The 18050-nt window shown below is 45.1% G+C and overlaps 1 protein-coding gene across 1 annotated transcript in view; it reads right to left on the bottom strand.

Annotated features, from left to right (window-relative positions):
* The window catches only part of Mtap (methylthioadenosine phosphorylase), a 41101-nt gene extending 37137 nt beyond the window's left edge, over positions 1–3964 (bottom strand). The window contains exon 1 of the mRNA XM_005352722.2: positions 3787–3964. Within this exon, the coding sequence (XP_005352779.1) occupies positions 3787–3819 (33 nt within the window). The 5' untranslated portion in view covers positions 3820–3964. The remainder of the gene's footprint in view (positions 1–3786) is intronic.
* Positions 3965–18050: the final 14086 nt, after the last annotated feature.

The following is an 18050-nucleotide window of genomic DNA, read 5'->3' as shown; positions in this document are numbered from 1 at the left end:
CTTCAATGTGTTCAAGTTGCTATTATAATAATCAGACTTAGAAACTTCCATCTCACCATCTGCAGACCCTGAGGTCAATTCAGTGCCTGGGAGAACCTGCTCTTTAGTTCATAGATGGTCTCTTCTATTGCAGAACCATGTGGCCCTAAAAGCCTGATGCCTTTCACAATGATGCTACTGCTATCCCGGAAGCTCTATGATCATGACTTAATCGCCTCCAACCACCCCATTCCTCAAACAACCATAGTAGCGGCAGAGCTTAAACACCACGCCCTAAAGGCCGTTTTGGTCCTCTTCCATGACTCTTACTTACTAGCTCCATCCTAACAATCTCCCAGCCACAATACAAGACACACTTAGAAACATTGTTTCACTCAAATACCCTTCTTCTCAGGGCTTGGCGGGTTTTCAATGAAGTATTTGTGGGTAGGATTCTGCCAGTAGACAGCTAGGTTTCACAGAGGTACTGAACATTATACTGTCCATACAAAACCAGTGGCTTTCCGTCTACACGCTCTAATCTCTTAAACCGAGGGTAATATTTCCATTTTACAAAAGAAGGTCCCAGGGCTGGCAATAATGATACAAGAACTGGCTGAGTGTGCGACACGCTCTTGTATTTAAACCTAGTAACTCTTAAAAGTAGATGTGATCAGCTCTAAGAGACCACACTGCTGACAGAGGGAGGTACCGGAATGGAAGGCTGGATCTCTTCAGCTCCCGTTTCTTTTTTTTGGCCCTCAACACAGATGTGAGAATGAATACTCCTACGGCTGTACCTAATCCAACTGTTGCTTCTCGGTAACAGACGAAATGGCCCAGTGAGACAGGCAGCACGCCACCAGCCAGGCACAAACGTGCCTCCTACACCCGCACTTGGAGAATGCTCAGCTTTGTAGACACGCAGCCCCCTCTCTGTTTCCTAAGGTAGAGTGCCCTCTTCACCGTAAAGCAACAGAGACAATGTTTCAAGTCTGAGAACTGTCTCACATCTACTTGATGAGGTCAGATTTTGGGTCTGTTGTTATCTAGGCCTGGTTTTGTTGTGGGATATTCGATCACATTGTGAACCCTGGGTTTGCCTTTGCATTAATTAAATAAAATTAACTTTGCATTAATTAAATAAAATCAACCTTGGGTTAGGAGGCAGAGCCAGCAACTAGCTGACAGAAAGTCAGAGGGAGTCCGGAAGATGGAGAGGTGCACAGGAAGTAGCAGGGAGGGACTTCGAGGCAGAACTGAAGGACACTATTTCAGAGATACTGGCAAAGAGGGAAGGGCTCATTTTTTCAACATCCCTGAGCCAGCAGGCTTTCATCCCAGCCTCTAGGTCCTCAGTCTTACTGATAAACAGAATGAAAGAGATTTAGTTAAAAACTACATTTGGTGGCAGCAGCAGGAGGCGGATCCGGCGGGTCATAAAAAGTCCTGCTGGGGCGGGCCAGTGACTGCAGAGTCCTACTTCCTGGCTAAACCTGCAGCAGATTCGGGTGCAGGCACTGTACCAGCAGACACTTGACCTTTCAGGGCCTCGGGTCCACATCTGTAAGAACACTATTACCAGATGATATGCAGAGAAAATCGTTTGCGTGGGGTGTTATGCACATGTTCGTGCGTGTCTGGTGAAGGTGCACATACATGTATGTGTGTGTGGAGGCCAGAGGTTGACATGGTGTCTCCCACAGTTAACAGTAATCCGTCTTTCAGGGAGGCAGGCATTCTCACTGAATTGGGATCTCATCAATTTGGCTAGGCCGGATAGTATGCAAGTTCCAAGAGACTGCCCACGTCTGCCTCTCGAAGTGCCAGGACTGTAGACACTTGCCTCAGCAACCAGCCTTCTCACCTCGCCCCCATGTGGGTGCCGAGGATCCAAACTCATTCTCTCACACTTGGTAGCAAGCTCCCCAGAGCACCTCACTCGCCGGCCTTAACATATGCTTTTTTAATAGGTTATTTTGCTCTGGATGCAGGCACCTCATGTTTTCTAGACGAGACGCTGCTTGAGCTATTTGTAGAATATGCCGTGGGCATCACAAATTCTCACCTGTTCCAGTCTCAAGGAGAGCAATCAGCAGGCATTTCTAGCACCATTTATATCTCTTAAGTTTTATTTCAAAAGCTTGCCAAGTTAAAAAAAAAAACACATCATTCAATATTTACATAGCTCTCTCTGCTCTTAAGTGTACCACATCCATTTTACAGGGAAACTGTGTGTCAGACAAAATACTAACCTGATTAAAGCGAATTCCTTCCGTTGAGATATGCTCGCCCTTGCATGGATAGTGTCACCCTGACTGGGCTCAGTGAGTGTGAAACACCAGCCATTCTGGCTTTACTCATATTGTGTGTCAGAGATGAAAAAAATAAAAATAAAAAATAAAAAAAGATATATGCCCCGGTGAAGTTTCTTGGATTCCAAGAAACCCCTTCCTCAGTCAAGGTCAAAGGATTACATCTGGCCCCTCCTAATATGGAGTTCAGGGAAAGGGGTAAAGCCTATGATACCTTTGGAAATAATTATCTGCACTCTTAATAATTCAACTATGCCCAATACAGACAGAATTCCAGCCTTCCCAGCTTCCACTGCAGTAAAATGCCCACTTCATAAATACGTGGTGGACTGTACCTTGCACAAGACCCTTTCTGCTTAGTTCCTGCTGTCAGGAAGCTTTCTATAAACGTACACAATCTTTTTCAAAATGGCAAAAAAAAAAAAAAAAAAAGGTTGGCCAGTAAGTCTGAGCGCAGCATCCTAATGCCTTCCTCTCTTCCTGGGTGGTTCACAGAGCCCTGCAAGGCCCCAGTATACGAAGCCCAGGTTGGCTGCATCATAACTGCAGAGATTTGCTTCTTCCAAGAGAATCCAACAGCGCTGAGGGGAATCCAAGAGAAGCCTGGAGAAACCAGTGCACTTCCTGTGCCACCGGCCAGAAATTCCTAAAGTCACCAAGTTAGCTGAGTTATTGGCTAATAATAAACAGCCTAGGAAGGACTCAGCCTTTCCCACCAGTTTTCCTGTTTTCTGCAGTTCCACTTCAAATCTCTACTCTTCAGTCAGGATTTATTTAAAAGACCCAGGGGAGGCTCACAGCAACTCTCAGAACTCTCTTCTGGCCAGCGTTCCCTGAATACAAGAATCCCTTATGTAAAGCTCTCTGGGGGCCCGAGGCTACAGAAAATAGCTCGAACTCGCGTGGTGGCAAAGCAGTTTTAAAGACAGAGGCCTCCGGGCGGGGAGCGGCCCTAACACGAGGTCTGCACTCCTTTTCAGTATTTAGAAGTCTTGGAGCACCCACAGCTCTGCGCTACCGGAGTAAAACAAAGCGAAGAGAAATCTAAGTTTGGAGCGGGGGTGGGGGAGCCAGACGCGTGCAAAAGAGCAAGTGTACAGCTCTCCCACGTGGGACGAGTCAAGAGAGCGGAAGCGCAAATCCCGCAAGGCAGGAGGGACCAGAGCCGCAGCCGGGCCACGTGTCAGCTCCCGCCTGGAGCATCTCCAGAGGGGAGTGGTACTGAGGAAGGGTGGTAGCGGGGAGCAGCCCACCCATCGCCCCCCACCAGACCACCGGCTACCACCGTGGGGTCGGAATGCAGATGAGTCTAAAGGCTGGGGGACACTGGAGTGCGCTGGGGGCGAATGCCGTGCCCCTGCGCCTCTCCGCCGCCGTGCGGGGGTTGGGGGTGTTCGGGTTGGGGGACACAGCCGGGAGGCGCGGCCGCTGCGGAGGGGCGAGAGGGAACCCGGCAGGGAGGGCCCATCTGCAGCTCGTAGGGTGATCTCACCTTCACCGGCGCACAGGCGGCGCCCGAGGCCATGTCTGCGCCAGGGGAGTCGTCTAAGAGCGGGAATGCTGAACCGGGAGAAGACTGCAGGCCCGGCGCAGCGCGGGAGTGAGCAGAGCGGGGGCCCTGGGGCCCTGGCTCCTCCTCTTCCTCCCGGGGAGCGTGGGATTGGCTGCTCTCCTGGTACCCTCCTCCTCAAATCAGGTTTCCGCCTCCCGACCCTTTTGCAGACTTTTCGGGTTCTCTCCTATCTTGCCGCTTCATGGCGGGTCCTTGATCAAGGTACAAATGAAGCCACTTAGGACGTGCGTGGCACTTTGTCTTTTAACTCTTTCATAAGAACTCCGTGAGGTGGCGCAGTACTTCAGCTCTGCACTGAATTGACTGCCTCGGTGACCTGGGCTGTAAAACCAGGCCCTGCCGCATTCCAGTCGGGCTTTTGGGTGGCGAAGGGAAGCTGAAGGGTGCTAGCTGAGATTCCCGCCCCCTGCGCTCTGATTTACAAAGTGGTTTATTCATCTTCAATTTGGCGGGAGGCCTTTAAGGAGGCACGACCCCTGCCCCAACACCAGGCAAGACGCATTCTTTTTTTTGGTTGTTTTTTTTTTTTTTATTGAGAAAAGGAAAAAAAAAAGTTTCCCCTTCCTCCCAGCCTCCCATTTCCCTCCCCCTCCTCCCACCCTTTCCCCCCTTCCCCCACTGCTCTCTCCCTCCCTCTCCAGTCCAAAGAGCAGTCAGGGTTCCCTGCCCCGTGGAAAGTCCAAGGTCCTCCCCCCTCCGTCCATGTCTAGGAAGGTGAACATCCAAACTGGCTAGGCGCCCACAAAGCCAGAACATGAAGTAGGATCAAAACCCCGTGCCATTGTCCTTGGCTTCTCATCAGCCCTCATTGTTCGCCATGTTCAGAGAGTCTGGATTTATCCCATGCTTTTTCAGTCACAGTCCAGCTGGCCTTGGTGAGCTCCCAATAGATCAGCCCCACTGTCTCAGTGGGTGGGTGCACCCCTCGTGGTCCTGACTTCCTTGTTCATGTTCTCCCTCCTCATTGGGACCTCGGGAGCTCAGTCCAGTGCTCCAGTGTGGGTCTCTGTCACTATCTCCATCCATCACCAGATGAAGGTTCTTCTTATTTAGCTTCTTTAGGTTCACCAATTGTAGACTCCGTGATCTTTATTTATGGCTAGAAACCAATTATGAGTGAGTACATCCCATGTTCATCTTTTTGGGTCTGGGTTACCTCACTCAGGATAGTGTTTTCTATTTCCATCCATTTGCATGCAAAATTCGAGAAGTCATTGTTTTTTACCGCAGCGTAGTACTCTACTGTGTATATATTCCACATTTTCTTCATCCATTCTTCCATTGAAGGGCATCTAGGTTGTTTCCAGGATCTGGCTATTACAAATAGTACTGCGATGAACATAGTTGAACAAATGCTTTTGTCATATGATCAGGCATCTCTTGGGTATATTCCCAAGAGTGGTATTGCTGGGTCCAGGGGTAGGTTGAGCCCGAATTTCCTTAATTCTTCCTACAGCACCTAGTGGTGCAGATTTGTAATCCCAGCAGCAGTGTGGCAAATTTAATGTCTGGCTTGGCTACAGAGTGAGCTCAAGGCCACCCTGAGCTATATTAAGAGCCTATCTCAAAAAGAAAAAAAAAAAAAGAAGGGGGGACTTGGTACTTCGCATCCAAGGAGGCCCAAGCTTCAGCCCTCAGTCCAATAAAACAAACAAATAAAATCAAAACTTCCTATGCCAGGACAGCATACAATATAGCAGAATTCAGAATGACGTAATACTACCAGGAACCACTCTCATCTCCACGACCTTGCCCTGGATGCTCAGTTCAGAGGCCCATCCCTTGTCCACTAGGATGATTCAGTATATACAGCCTTTGATACAGTAAACTGCCCCAAACAAAGTGCTGGGAGGCAGCTGTCATTTTTTTAAAAAGATTTATTTTGTTATTTACTTATGTGTATGTGTGAGTGTGCACATACCTGCAGGTGTGTGTGTGTGGTGCGCATGCCTGCAGAATCCAGCTTGCAGCTGGAGTTCTAAGCGACTGTGAACCCCTTGATATGGATGCTGGAAACCGAATTTACCTCTGCAAGAGCTATGGGTGCTCCTAACCCCTGAACCATCTCTCCAGCTCTGGGTGACAGCTACCTCTTAAGGGTGGTCCCTGAGATACAGAAATGCTACATATTACCCTGAGGTTGGGATGGGAGTCAAGGAGGGAAATTCCGTCTTCTTCCTTTCACCAGTGTTAAGTGAAGTTCCCAGAGAAAAAGTAACCGGTACATTACCTTCTACCAGGCTCAGAACTTCGATGACTACGAAGAGTTGGAAAGTTGCAGGTTCGGAGCCAAATTATTCTGGGCTGTCTTGCTCTACTAAGTAGTATTTATTGCCTAACTCTCTGTGTGCCTTACCATCCTGTGACTAGTGGGTAAATCTTCTGGGGATGTACAAAGCTAGTCCACCAATCATCTCCAAAGCTAAGAATCACCAGTTAGCATATGCAGACTTCCCTGCTTCGAAACTCACCTATCTGTTCTCACAAATGCATTCAAAGTATCTTCCTGTATGATTTTCTTTGTTCTGCCCCTATGAAAACTCAGCGAAACTGTTACTGTCCTGGAACATGATACTTGGGTTGAACTAAATCTGTATTCCCTGTCATGGCCATTCATGCTTGAATCTAAAATAAATTCTCATGCACTCTTTGAGGTGAGAGCAATTCCACTCAGAGTATCTCATCTTCTGTGAGTGCAGATGCTGCCTGAAGCTATGTAGATCCTTGGACCAACCCTGGACCTGGTGATCGGTCTGGCTAATCCTAAGTGCTACTGGCAGGAGAAATCATGGGTTGGGTACTCATACTTTTTCAATTGCTTTTTGAGCTGATGCTGCTCCTTGCTGACAGGTTGTGTTCCTGCCACTGCCATCTGAGTGTTGGAGGGCAATGAGGATCATGGAAAGACTGGGGAGCCATGGGAGGCATGGTACACCCGAGGGAGATGGGTAATATTGGAAGCCTGGGTGCACTGTGGAGCCTGGGGACATTTGGAGACCTGACTACATTCATGTCAGGGGGCGGGGAGCACAGGGGGTATCTGGAGGCCCTGAGAGGGCTGCTTGCATTGGAGAGTTCTAGAAGTCGGTAGAGTCTTGCATCTTGGTCCAGTTCTGTTCTCTTTAGACAGGTACTTTTATTCTTAGGATTAAAAGAAATGCTTGGAGCCCAAAAAACAACACATGCAGGATAACCAAACTACTAAATGAAATGACATAATGTTACAATAACTTTAGAGGTATGGCCAGGTGGAAACATCAAGAGGAATCCATGATGGTGATGCTGGTTAGTACACGTATTCAAATCAGGCCAAGAGAGAGAATATTTGTCTCAAAGTTGAGGTAAATGACAAAGTCACTACAAAGTATGTGAAATAGAGCTCCCTAACTGATAAAACTCTGGAAAGACCCTATGCCTCGATGTGTGACATGGATGAAATCACTCATGTAGTGCCCAGGTGCTGTGTCCTCGCTAAAATCTCCATACAACCAGATAGTGACCAAGAACCATTGTCTGAGGAAATTCGGTTCCCATTACAATTGAATCTCTATGCTAGGATAATCATGGGATGACCATCAGTCTAGTTTGGTTCAGCTCTGATTTGTTCCCAATAGAAATAAATGAACATACTTAAAAATCCGAATATCTCTAAAATATTTTTATTAATTCTTTGATAATTCCATACAGTGTGTTTTGATCATGTTTGTGTCTCCCCAGCTCCTCCCAGGCCTACTTCCGCCTCCCAACCCCACAACTTCATGCTATCTCTTTTATTCATTAGCTATCACCTCCAGCTTGTGCTGCCCATATAATCCTGGGCGTGAGGCCACCCACTGGAGCGTACTCAACCCGCCAGGAACCATACTCTTAAAGAAAACTGACTGTCTCCCCCAGAAGCTATTAGCTATCCCTAGATCCTCAGGTGTCAGTGGGGGATCATAACACCCTCCCTGCTCCATGCTCGGATGTGGACTGGCTTGATCACATCCATGAAGGCCTTATGCAGCCAGCCACAGCTGCTGTGAGCTCATGACTGCAGTGGTCCTGTCATTGTCCAGGAGACATTGCTTTGCTCTGGTCCTTTTTGACCTTTGGCTGTTCTAATCCTTCCTTTCCCTCTTCTGTAACAGTCCCTGGTCCTTGGGGAGAGGATTTAATATAGGCGTCCCATTAGTAACTAAGCACTCTCCTGACACTCATCCTCTGTGCGTTGACCAGTTGCAAGTTTCCACGTTCACCAACATCCACTGCACAAAGACCCCTTACCAGGTCTTAGAGGACAATTAAGAGGGCAGTTTGAATCTATGTTCAGGTAGCAGAAAGTAATTGGTTCTCCCCCGGGGCCTGTGAGCTTCCCAAACATGGGTTCTTGGCAGTATTTACAGATTCATGAATGTATTTCCTCCTGTGGAGTGGGCTTTACATTCTACCTGAAAGTAGTTGGTTATCACCATAACACTGCGCCACCATTGCCCTCATGGGCATGTTTTGTCACCACTCATTCTTACATTTCACAGGGTTCACAGCTGAGTGAGACTGTTGATGACGACCTCCCGGTCCTATGAAAGCCGAGCTGGCAGGGGGAAAGTTTCCTGATCACCAACAGCTTGATTTCTCCATGTCCTTCATGTGGAGTCTTCAGCAATAGGGTCCTAGGATCAAGTTCTGGTGAGCAATCCAAAGCAATGACCATAGTTTTTATTGTTTTGGGGGGTCACTGGGACACCTCTGAGAAACAACTCAAGGGGAGGTATCCTACAGCTGGCATCAAGAGTTTTATTTGGCAACCCATGGTTCCTGGATGAGCATAACCCCTTATGTAGGTAACTAATTAAATTCTTTATATGAATATATATGTATATATATATATGAGTATATATATACATATTTATATGTTTAGGCTTACACATGACTTTTTCAAACTTTCTCCGTGTTATTATCCCTCCTCTGCCCCCTTCTTTGCCCTACCCTCTCATCCCTCCGTAAGTACCCCTCCCCAGTATCCCTCTTTTCCCAGTTACATCACCTATGCTCGACTTTGCCCACTCCCTTAAGATCTTTCTTTTCCTTCCCCACCAATGATCTCGTTCTTGTTTCCTGGATTCTACATAGACTCCAAACGCAACATACAAATCTAAGGATTCTATAATAAGATACACACATGAGTGAGAATATGTGATGTTTGTATTTCTGGATTTGTGTCATATCATCCAAGGCTCAGATGTTTCTTCCTCATCTACAGTCAGTGCCACAGTTCTAGTTATCCTGTTGGTCACTCTGTTCCTGGAGTCACTCAGTGCTCCCAGGGTTTGCTCCACTCCTGTGGAGTTTGCTGTCTCAGGCCTGCTCTGGTCTAGGCTGCTGGCTCAGACCTGTTTCTTTAAATGTCCCTGGTCTGGATCTGCTCCTGCGGAGGTCCCTGGCTTGGGGTTGGTCCTGAAAAGGTCTCTAGCTCTGATCTTCTCCTTCGGAGGTCCCAGACTTGGGTGCACCCAGACCGGCAGAGGACCTGGCTCAGGCCTACTCCCTCAGAGGTCCCAGACTCATGCCCAGACCCGCAGAGGTCCTGGCTCAAGTCTACCCCTTCGAAGGTCTCAGATTCACACCAGGACCCACAGTGGTCTCTATCTCTGGCCCACTTGCTCAGCAGCTGCTCCCCTGTACCTGCTCCTATGGAGTTTGCTGTCTCAGGTCTGTTCCTGCCCAGGTGGCCGACTCAGTCCTGCCTCTGCAAATGTCCTGGTCTGGATCCACTCCTGTGGAGCTTTCTGTCTCAGGCATGTTCTGGCCTGGGTTGTTGGCCCAGTTCTGCTTCCACGAATGTCCCTGGTCTGGATCTGCCCCTGCTCTCCATCCCAGGCCCCTCCCACCCGGGTCGCTGGCTCAGTCCTGCTCTTGTGGAGTTTGCTGCCTCAGGTCTGCTCTGACCCTATAAGGAGATTTTTATATATAAATCCATGTTATTATATACAAATGTTTATATGTATACTATATCCTCATTATCCATTATTCATGGGATGGACATCTAGACTGTTTCCACATTCTAGCTATTTTGAGCAGAGCAGCTACAAACTCAGATTGTTTTAAATTTTATATTTTAGAGGGTTCCCCCCTCCCCCTTGGCTAGGCATATTCCAAGCTATTTATTTACTTGAGGCTATTGTGAAAGGTGTTGATTTCCTGATTTCTTTCTCAGTCCTTTTATCTTTGGCATATAGGAAGGCCACTAAACCCAAACATCTTTATTCTTTTTAATTTTAAATGTATAAGTGTTTTGCCTGCATGGGACTGGAGTTATGGGGAGTTGTTGGTCGCTATGTGAGTGCAGGGAACCAAACCTGGGTCTTTTGGAAGAGGAGTAAGTACCCTTAACCACTGAGCCATCTTTCCATATATAGCCCAGATATTTATAAATACCGCTTTATGCATCCAGACTCCTTTCTATATAGTTTTAATAAAAAGAGAGGATATTAGGATATGACCAGAAGACAAGGAGTCAGTGGGATGGAATTTTCCCCTTTCAAACATATTTGTATGCAGGAAGGAATAAACCTATGGAGGAAAAATTATATGAAACCAACCTGGGAGCTGAGATCCCAGAGGACCCCAGAAAAATGGAATCAGAAGCAATTTTGGAGATCATTTTCTTATATCCAGACAGAGACTTGAATCTACAAGAAAGAAGGTGAGAGTAAAAACCCTAAAATATTCATGTGGAGAACATCATGGAGGCCAGTTCTGGTGGCCCCATTTTCTAAACAAAATAGGAGATAGGGGATACATAATTAGGTAAGGGAAAAATGGTAGATGCATGGCATGTCAGATTAGGGACCACGAGTCTAAAGTGATACTACTTTGCTGTTTGGGGAAGTACAAATTCATGTTATCAATCACAAGACTCTAGGCTTGCAGGAGAACAATGAGGCCAGGAGGAAGTTGAGTGGTCGGTAAAGTGGAGTGAGGGTCTAGGAACAGGAGGACTGAGAGAAATCTAAGAACAGTATGGCTAGGCTTCGATACGGAATGCAGAAAGAAAGGAGGTCCCAGAGGGAAGCCAGTGAGATCAAGCTTTTTGATGAGTAGTCAGTTCTGTACTGAAAAGTTACAGCACGATACAGGAAGTGGGCAGCTGAGTGAGATAATCAGATGGGGAAGAGAATATCTATGTGTGTGTGCTGTCCACAGTCATAGCATCTCTAGCTTGCTGTAATTGGTTCAATATGGGGCAAGAGGTATAGCATGTTCCAGGCTGATCTGTCCTTAATATTATTAGTTATGAAGGTTATAGAGGCAAACTGGCCTTGAATGAGCAGAGGGGGACCAGGTGAATGATGTCCTTACCATTGTCCATTGGTAAGTCAGGAGAGGGGTAATATTCACTTCAAGAGGGGGCTGGAGATATGGCTTAGCGGTTAAGAGCACTGGCTGCTCTTCCAGAAGTCCTGAGTTCAATTCCCAGCACCCACGTGGTGGTTTACAATTGCCTGTAACTCCAGCTCCAGGGGATCTGGCATCCTCACACAGACATGTATGCAGGCAAAACACAATGCACATAAGATAAAATAAATAAAAAAATACACTTCAAGACAACTGTTTGGAGAGAAGATAGATACAACTTAAATAAAGGCAAGAAGGTGGAAAGGGTGACCTGGGATAAGGTTGAGGTTGTGTGTAAGTGGAGGCTGCTTATTCATTTCCTTCCTTCCAGATCTGACCTGAAATAATTACATAGAAACTATACTAATTACAACACTCTTTGGCCAATAGCTTAGGCATATTTTTAGCTAACTCTTGCATCTTAAATTAACCCATAATTCTTGCCTGTGTTAGCCATGTGGCTTGGTACCTTTTATCAGTGAGTCATTCTCAACTTGCTTTCTCTGTGTCTGGGTGATGACTGCAGCCTAAGCCTTTCCTCTTCCCAGAATTCTCCTGCTCTGGTTGCCCTGTCTATAATTTCTGCCTGGCTACTAGCCAGTCAGCATTTTATTAAACCAGTACAATGAAATCTGTTAATGTTTAAGTATTGCAGAGTAGTAGAAAATGTCCCCATGAAATCACAACCTTTAGGAGGCTGAGGTAGGAGGACTTTTTGGAGATCAAAGCCAGCTTAAACTGCATTCCAGGTAAGTTCCAGGCCATCCCTGGTTGCAGAGTGCAGCTAACTAACCAAACAAACAAACAAAAAACTATAACCCCTACTCCCTGTCACACAAATAATAGAACTGTTTGTCAGGTCCAAATAAAGCTCCAGTTCCCTAAGCTCCAATAGGCAGACCAAATATCCCTAATCTCAACCTGGACTGTAGGAGGATTTCTGGTGGTTAGATAAAATCCAGCAATCCTTAGGAACGTGTGAAGCCATTTCCCATCTACCAAAAGGACTCATTTCCATTACCTCTGGCAGAAGGAACACATGACTCCCTGTTATGCCTATTAGCATATCAGAGTGTATGCTGACCCCCAGGCTCCCTCAGTATCATGAGCCGCTTGCACACATTTCAGAATTCATGCTAGCATCCTAGCCCTTCTTGCCTCCTCTCTACCCTAAACTCCCTCCAGCTCAGGGGCTTTCTTCCCCATAGCTACTAATTCTTCTTATAACCCTGCTATTCTCCACCACCTCCTTGTTCCTCTCTTTCACTATGTTTTCTCCATGCCCTGCCACTCTCTCCTCTCTCACAGATAGCCCTGGTCTGGTACAATCTGCTGGCCATGTTCAGTCTACTTTCTCTCTCTGCTCTGGACTCTTCCAGAAGCCTCTTGGCTAGTGTCTCTCTCTCTCTCTCTCTCTCCTCTCTCATATCTACAATAAAGCCTTCTCTTGACCATACAATGGAGTGACCATGTTGTCATTTTATACACTCTTAAAAAGAAGAAAACCAGAATTAAACCAGAATTAAAAAAAAAAATAGACTCTCAGTGAGAGAAAGAACCTTAGGAATTTGTCTGGATTGACTGGATACTTGAAAAGTACAGAGGAAAAGAGCATAGATCCATGGAAAAGAAGCCAAATTTTAATACAAATTCTAATTGGTCTTAATAATAAAAACACAGAGTCAGCTATCAGGGGTGAAAACTGAAGGATCAGAGGAGAGCAGCCAACTGCTAGAGAGTTCTTCCCTCTCTGCCAATGCTCAGGCCGAAGGGGCGATCCTGTTTCTTCAAATCCTCAAGCTGAATCTCTCTAGAAACTTCAGACTGAATCCTGTCTCACTGAAACCTCAGATTTCTCTGAGTTTTTGTTTCCTCCCATGTTATATTCCTCAGGCTCCACCAGTGAAGTGCACATGGAAAAGTAGTGGAAAAAGAGCCCTGGGCTGCCGGGAGCAGATCTCTTCAGTACTTGTAAGGCATGGTATAAACAGGCTTAAGGGACAGAAGCCACCTAAAGGTTCAATGGGGGCAGGAGAGGCCGTTGACAGAGTTCAAAATACCTTCCCGACAAAAGCACTGAAGAAGCTAGGAATAGAAGAAACATCTCAGCATAGCAGAGTCTGCATCCAAGATGCTTTATACTATATAGTGAACAAGTGAGAGCATTTCCTCTAAAATCAGGAAGGGAAGGGTGTCATTCTCCACTCTTATTCAGTATAATGCTCAGAGTCTTACCTATAGCAATCAGACGAGAAAGAGAAGGAAAGGAAGACAGCAACGTGTGATCCCATACTCAATAGACATTAAAGACTGTACTAGAAAGCTCTCAGATTTGATAAATACTTTCAGGCCCAGGTTAAGATACAAATGGACACACAGAAGTCAACTATATACCAGTAGTGAATTTGCTGAGGGAAAAAAAAAACAGGAAAAATTTCTGTTCATAATGGCTTAAAAATAAAATACCTAGGAATAAACCTAACCAAGAAGTCAAAAGTTCCCTATGATAAAAACTAAAACACCAAAACAAGAAACTGAGGAAGATGGAAAGACATTTATGCTCATGGATTGATAGACTATATTGTAAAAATAGATACATTCCTGAAAGTGATATACTAATTCAATAAAGTCCTATCAAAATTCCACTGACTTTTCTTTGGAGAAATTGAAAAAAAAACATATAGATTATTACAAAGCAGAAAACCCAGAGTAGCCAAAGTAATCCAAAGCAGAAAGAAAAGGGCTTAAGCATTATACTTGATTTTGAAATAGACTACAAAGCCATAGACAAAGACAGCATGGTACCGATACACAAGCAGACAAGCAATAGTATAGAACCTACAGTCGGGGGCTGGAGAGATGGCTCAGCAGTTAAGAGCATTGCCTGCTCTTCCGAAGGTCCTGAGTTCAATTCCCAGCAACCACATGGTGGCTCACAACCATCTGTAACGAGGTCTGGTGCCCTCTTCAAGCATACATGCAGAGAGAATATTGTATACATAATAAATAAATAAATAAATAAATAAATAAATAAATAAATAAATAAATATTAAAAAAAAGAACCTACAGCCTTCTCATTCCTGTCCATGCAATCCCAGATTTCCAGGGCCCACATATAACCTGAGCAGGTGTGATGACTTCCTATACTCAGAAAGAGAGATGGACTCCCCAAAGCAAATCTAGCTAGCTGAACCAGTGTGCTCTGGGCTCAAGTGAGAGATCTTGCCTCTGAATGTCTGTTGAAGAGAGATCAAGGAAGGCACCCAACCTCTGGCTTGCATATGTGTATGCTGGCATGAGCACACACACAGACTCCAACATATACCCATACATGTTAACACCCATGCTCACCTACATATATATCACATACACAACGAGATAGCCCTTATGAAGCAGGGGAAAAATGGAAGAGAATAATTTTTTTGTTGATGTAGCTATGGATTTCAGTTATACCAATGTGTGTGTGTGTGTGTGTGTGTGTGTGTGTGTGTGTGTGTGTGTGGTGATACCATTCACACAAATTATACTCTAAACTGTGATGTCCCAGCTTTGTTCCTTTTCATTCAAGATTGGTGTTGGCTATGTGGGGTCTTGTGTTTCCTGGTAAAGTTTCAGATTTTCTTTTTCTATGAAATGTCATTGGGATTTTGATATGGATGTCACTGAATTAGTGGAGTACCTTTAGTCACATGGACACATTTGTGATGTTAATTCTTTCGATCCAAGAACCACAAAATCCTTTTGTTTATATATGTCATCTTCAGTTTCTGTCACCAATGTCTGATGGTTTTCAATATATTTTCAGAACAGGTAATTTATGATGCTATCTATCTATCTGTCTGTCTGTCTGTCTATCATCTATCAAGTTGCTTTTTACATGCTTGTAGTGTGTACAGTTTTCTCTACATGGGACCAGTGATTATGAAGTATCCTCTTCCTGTCAAACCACAAATTGAATAGTAGCTGGGTCTCTAGGCAACACATTTAAAACAGAGACAGGAAATGCTATGAAGACTTTCACAGCCCTTACCTGAGATCTTGGCCAGATGCAAGAGTTTGGTCTCTGAGCAATGGCCATAATTACATTAAAATATTAGGCAGATCTTGCTCTCATTACCCCCATCTAGTCCTTATTTTAAGACTTTCACGCGTTTAATGCACTTAGCTTAAAAAGAAACATCAAGCGGTCCTCTCCATGATTGACACATGATGTCTTACCCTTCCCCGCTCCTCCTCTTTCCTGCCACCTCCTTCCTTTCGTCTCCCCATCTTATTTCTTCCTGTCCTTTTTCCTGTCTCCAGGCACTGAATGGGTCACTCTAGGAACACTGGAAACCTAGCTCCATGTAATCCTATCTTGAATTTTTCCTTTTTTTTTCCACATTGACTCCAATTTTGAAACTCACTCATCATGAATGATTCAGAGACTCAGTGTAATTTATATTCATTTTTAATAATTTATATATTTATATTTATAACTTCATTTTATAATTTATATTCAAATGAATAATTGAGAAGATGAAAACACCCATTGAATATTTGGTTTTGGTTTAAAGAAAACGTGTAGAGGGTTGCAGATGGTTTGGAGAAATGTCCTCTGATGTTCTGCAACCCAATAGGGTAATGAATCAAATAATTTAGAACAGCTTCGAGAGAGGACTTTAAATGTCCTTAACAGAGAAATGACGAATGTCGGCGTGGTAGACACGCCAGTCATACTGCTATGGTCACTACCCCTGTACTGCTGCATTGACACATAACACACTGTAGCTCCAAACATGCAATTACTTCATGTCATTAAAAAAAATAAAATAAAATAAAGAATGGGAAATGCTAAGGAGCCTGAACAGCAGGGGGCAGTAAAGCGTGCTTTTTTTCCCCCCTCCTTTCAGGCTTTCAACATAGTCTAGCACTTCATTAATATTGGCTTCCTGTGTGAAAGAGAGAGGAAGATAGATAGAAAGCGTGTGAAAAGTGCCAAACCTAAAGGCTGGTTCTAAAGCGGTAAATGTATGTCAGCTAGTTGTAGGATGATGCTCCAGTACACGAGTCTTACCCAGCCTGACCAAAGGCCATAAGGCGCTATATACCAGTGGTCAGCAGGTGGCAGCATTGCTCCCGAGTCAGGAATATAAAATCAGATTTTGAGGGAGAAATAAAACACGACTAGGGAATGAAACTTTGTTTAAAAACTAGAGGAGTAAATCGAGAAACAGAAGATTAAACCTTTTATGTTGCAAGGGCAAAACAAAGAGATGTAGAATCTTAACCACAAACACATAATTCATTTTGAAGCAAGTGACAACAAAAATGGCAAAAGTCAAGTTTGAGCCTTATAAAAGATGGCCTGTGATTGATGGGAGTCGTTTATGCTTTGCCACAAACGTTTAGAACAATCGTTTATCAGATTGTCACCAGCTAGTTCACAGGCATAAGCCAGAGAGAGAGAGAGAGACAGTGCACAGACACAATGCTCTAGTGCGGACTGACTTCCTCCTTGTCCCTGGCTACATTACTCAAGTGTCAACCGAGGACTCGATATGCTCAGGTCTTCACCTTCTCTAAACCCTGAACTGCTTTAGTTGGATATTTGTAATCAGATAAAACAAGAACCATGTCTGAAGTACAAGCGCTTGTAGCACAAAGGGAAATGCAGACTCACTGGTTTCTGAGAGTGACCGCCCTTGACCCGAAACTTCAAACTGCAGAGGCCAGACCTGCACCAGGTTTCTCTTTAGCTCTGCCAGCCCTTAGTCATGTAGATAAGTAATACCTGCTTGAAATGGAAGAAAGGCATGCAGTTGCATTTTTATGTATGACAAAAAAACGGAACAAACAAACCCCCAAATTCCCCAAACCCCCAAACTCTCAGCCTTCACTCTTTGATTTCTCACGAGAAGCCGGACTTGAATGTCACTGCAATGACAAAGAGAGCTAGAACAAACAAGAGGTCATGTTTGGTTAAACTGCTGTTTGCCTCCAAAGCAACTGCCTGGTGGGGTTAGCAGAGGGTCAGGCCTCTTGGCCTTGTTTCCACAGAGTTTGAGTCAGGTGAGGGTGGATTCAGGAAGGCTAGCTGGGGTTAGTCTTTGACTCTATTGTCATGAAATCACTCCTGCGAAGACTTTTGCTGAGATTTATATCGGATTATCAACTGAAAGACGGGCAAGAAAGGGACTAACCATGTTGGAGAACGGCCAGGCACTAGGGAGTTTGCTTTGCATTGGATTGGATTCACTGTTCATGTGGGAGGAAGTATCTGTGATGCAGAAGCCTGGCCTAGAACCGTGGTCTCTGATGCTGTCTGTGCGCTACTGAAGCTCATCACACTGAGCTATTGCTTCGTCATCTGCAAAACTAGGGTGACAGAGCTAGTGTGAGACACTTGGGTCCTCTAAGCACATGTCACAGTGGTGGTGGTGACAATGCTATAGAGCAGGAGTTGCATAGAGAGTTGTGAATATGATCTGGCGGTGGTGGCACGTGCCTTTAATCCCAGCACTTGGGAGGCAGAAGCAGGTGGATCTCTGAGTTTCAGGGCAGCTTGATCTATAGTGTGAGTTCCAGGACAGCTAGGGCTAAACAGAAAACCCTGTCTTAAAAAAAAGTAAGGAGAGAGAGAGAGAGAGACAGAGACAGAGACAGAGACAGAGACAGAGTGAGTTGTGGATATGGAGGATGAAAAAGCACTTCCCCTACTTTGGGGAAGCCTATGGCTTTTTAGCACGTGTCAGTTAAATAAGAATAAAATATCATATACGGGTGAACTCGGGAGCTCTAGAGATCGCACAAAGGATGGTTAAGGT

Source organism: Microtus ochrogaster, chromosome 10 (assembly GCF_000317375.1).
Source record: "Microtus ochrogaster isolate Prairie Vole_2 chromosome 10, MicOch1.0, whole genome shotgun sequence".
In the NCBI taxonomy this organism is placed as follows: domain Eukaryota; kingdom Metazoa; phylum Chordata; class Mammalia; order Rodentia; family Cricetidae; genus Microtus; species Microtus ochrogaster.
Note: the sequence above shows the minus strand (reverse complement) of the source record. Positions and strands in the feature narration are given on the sequence as shown.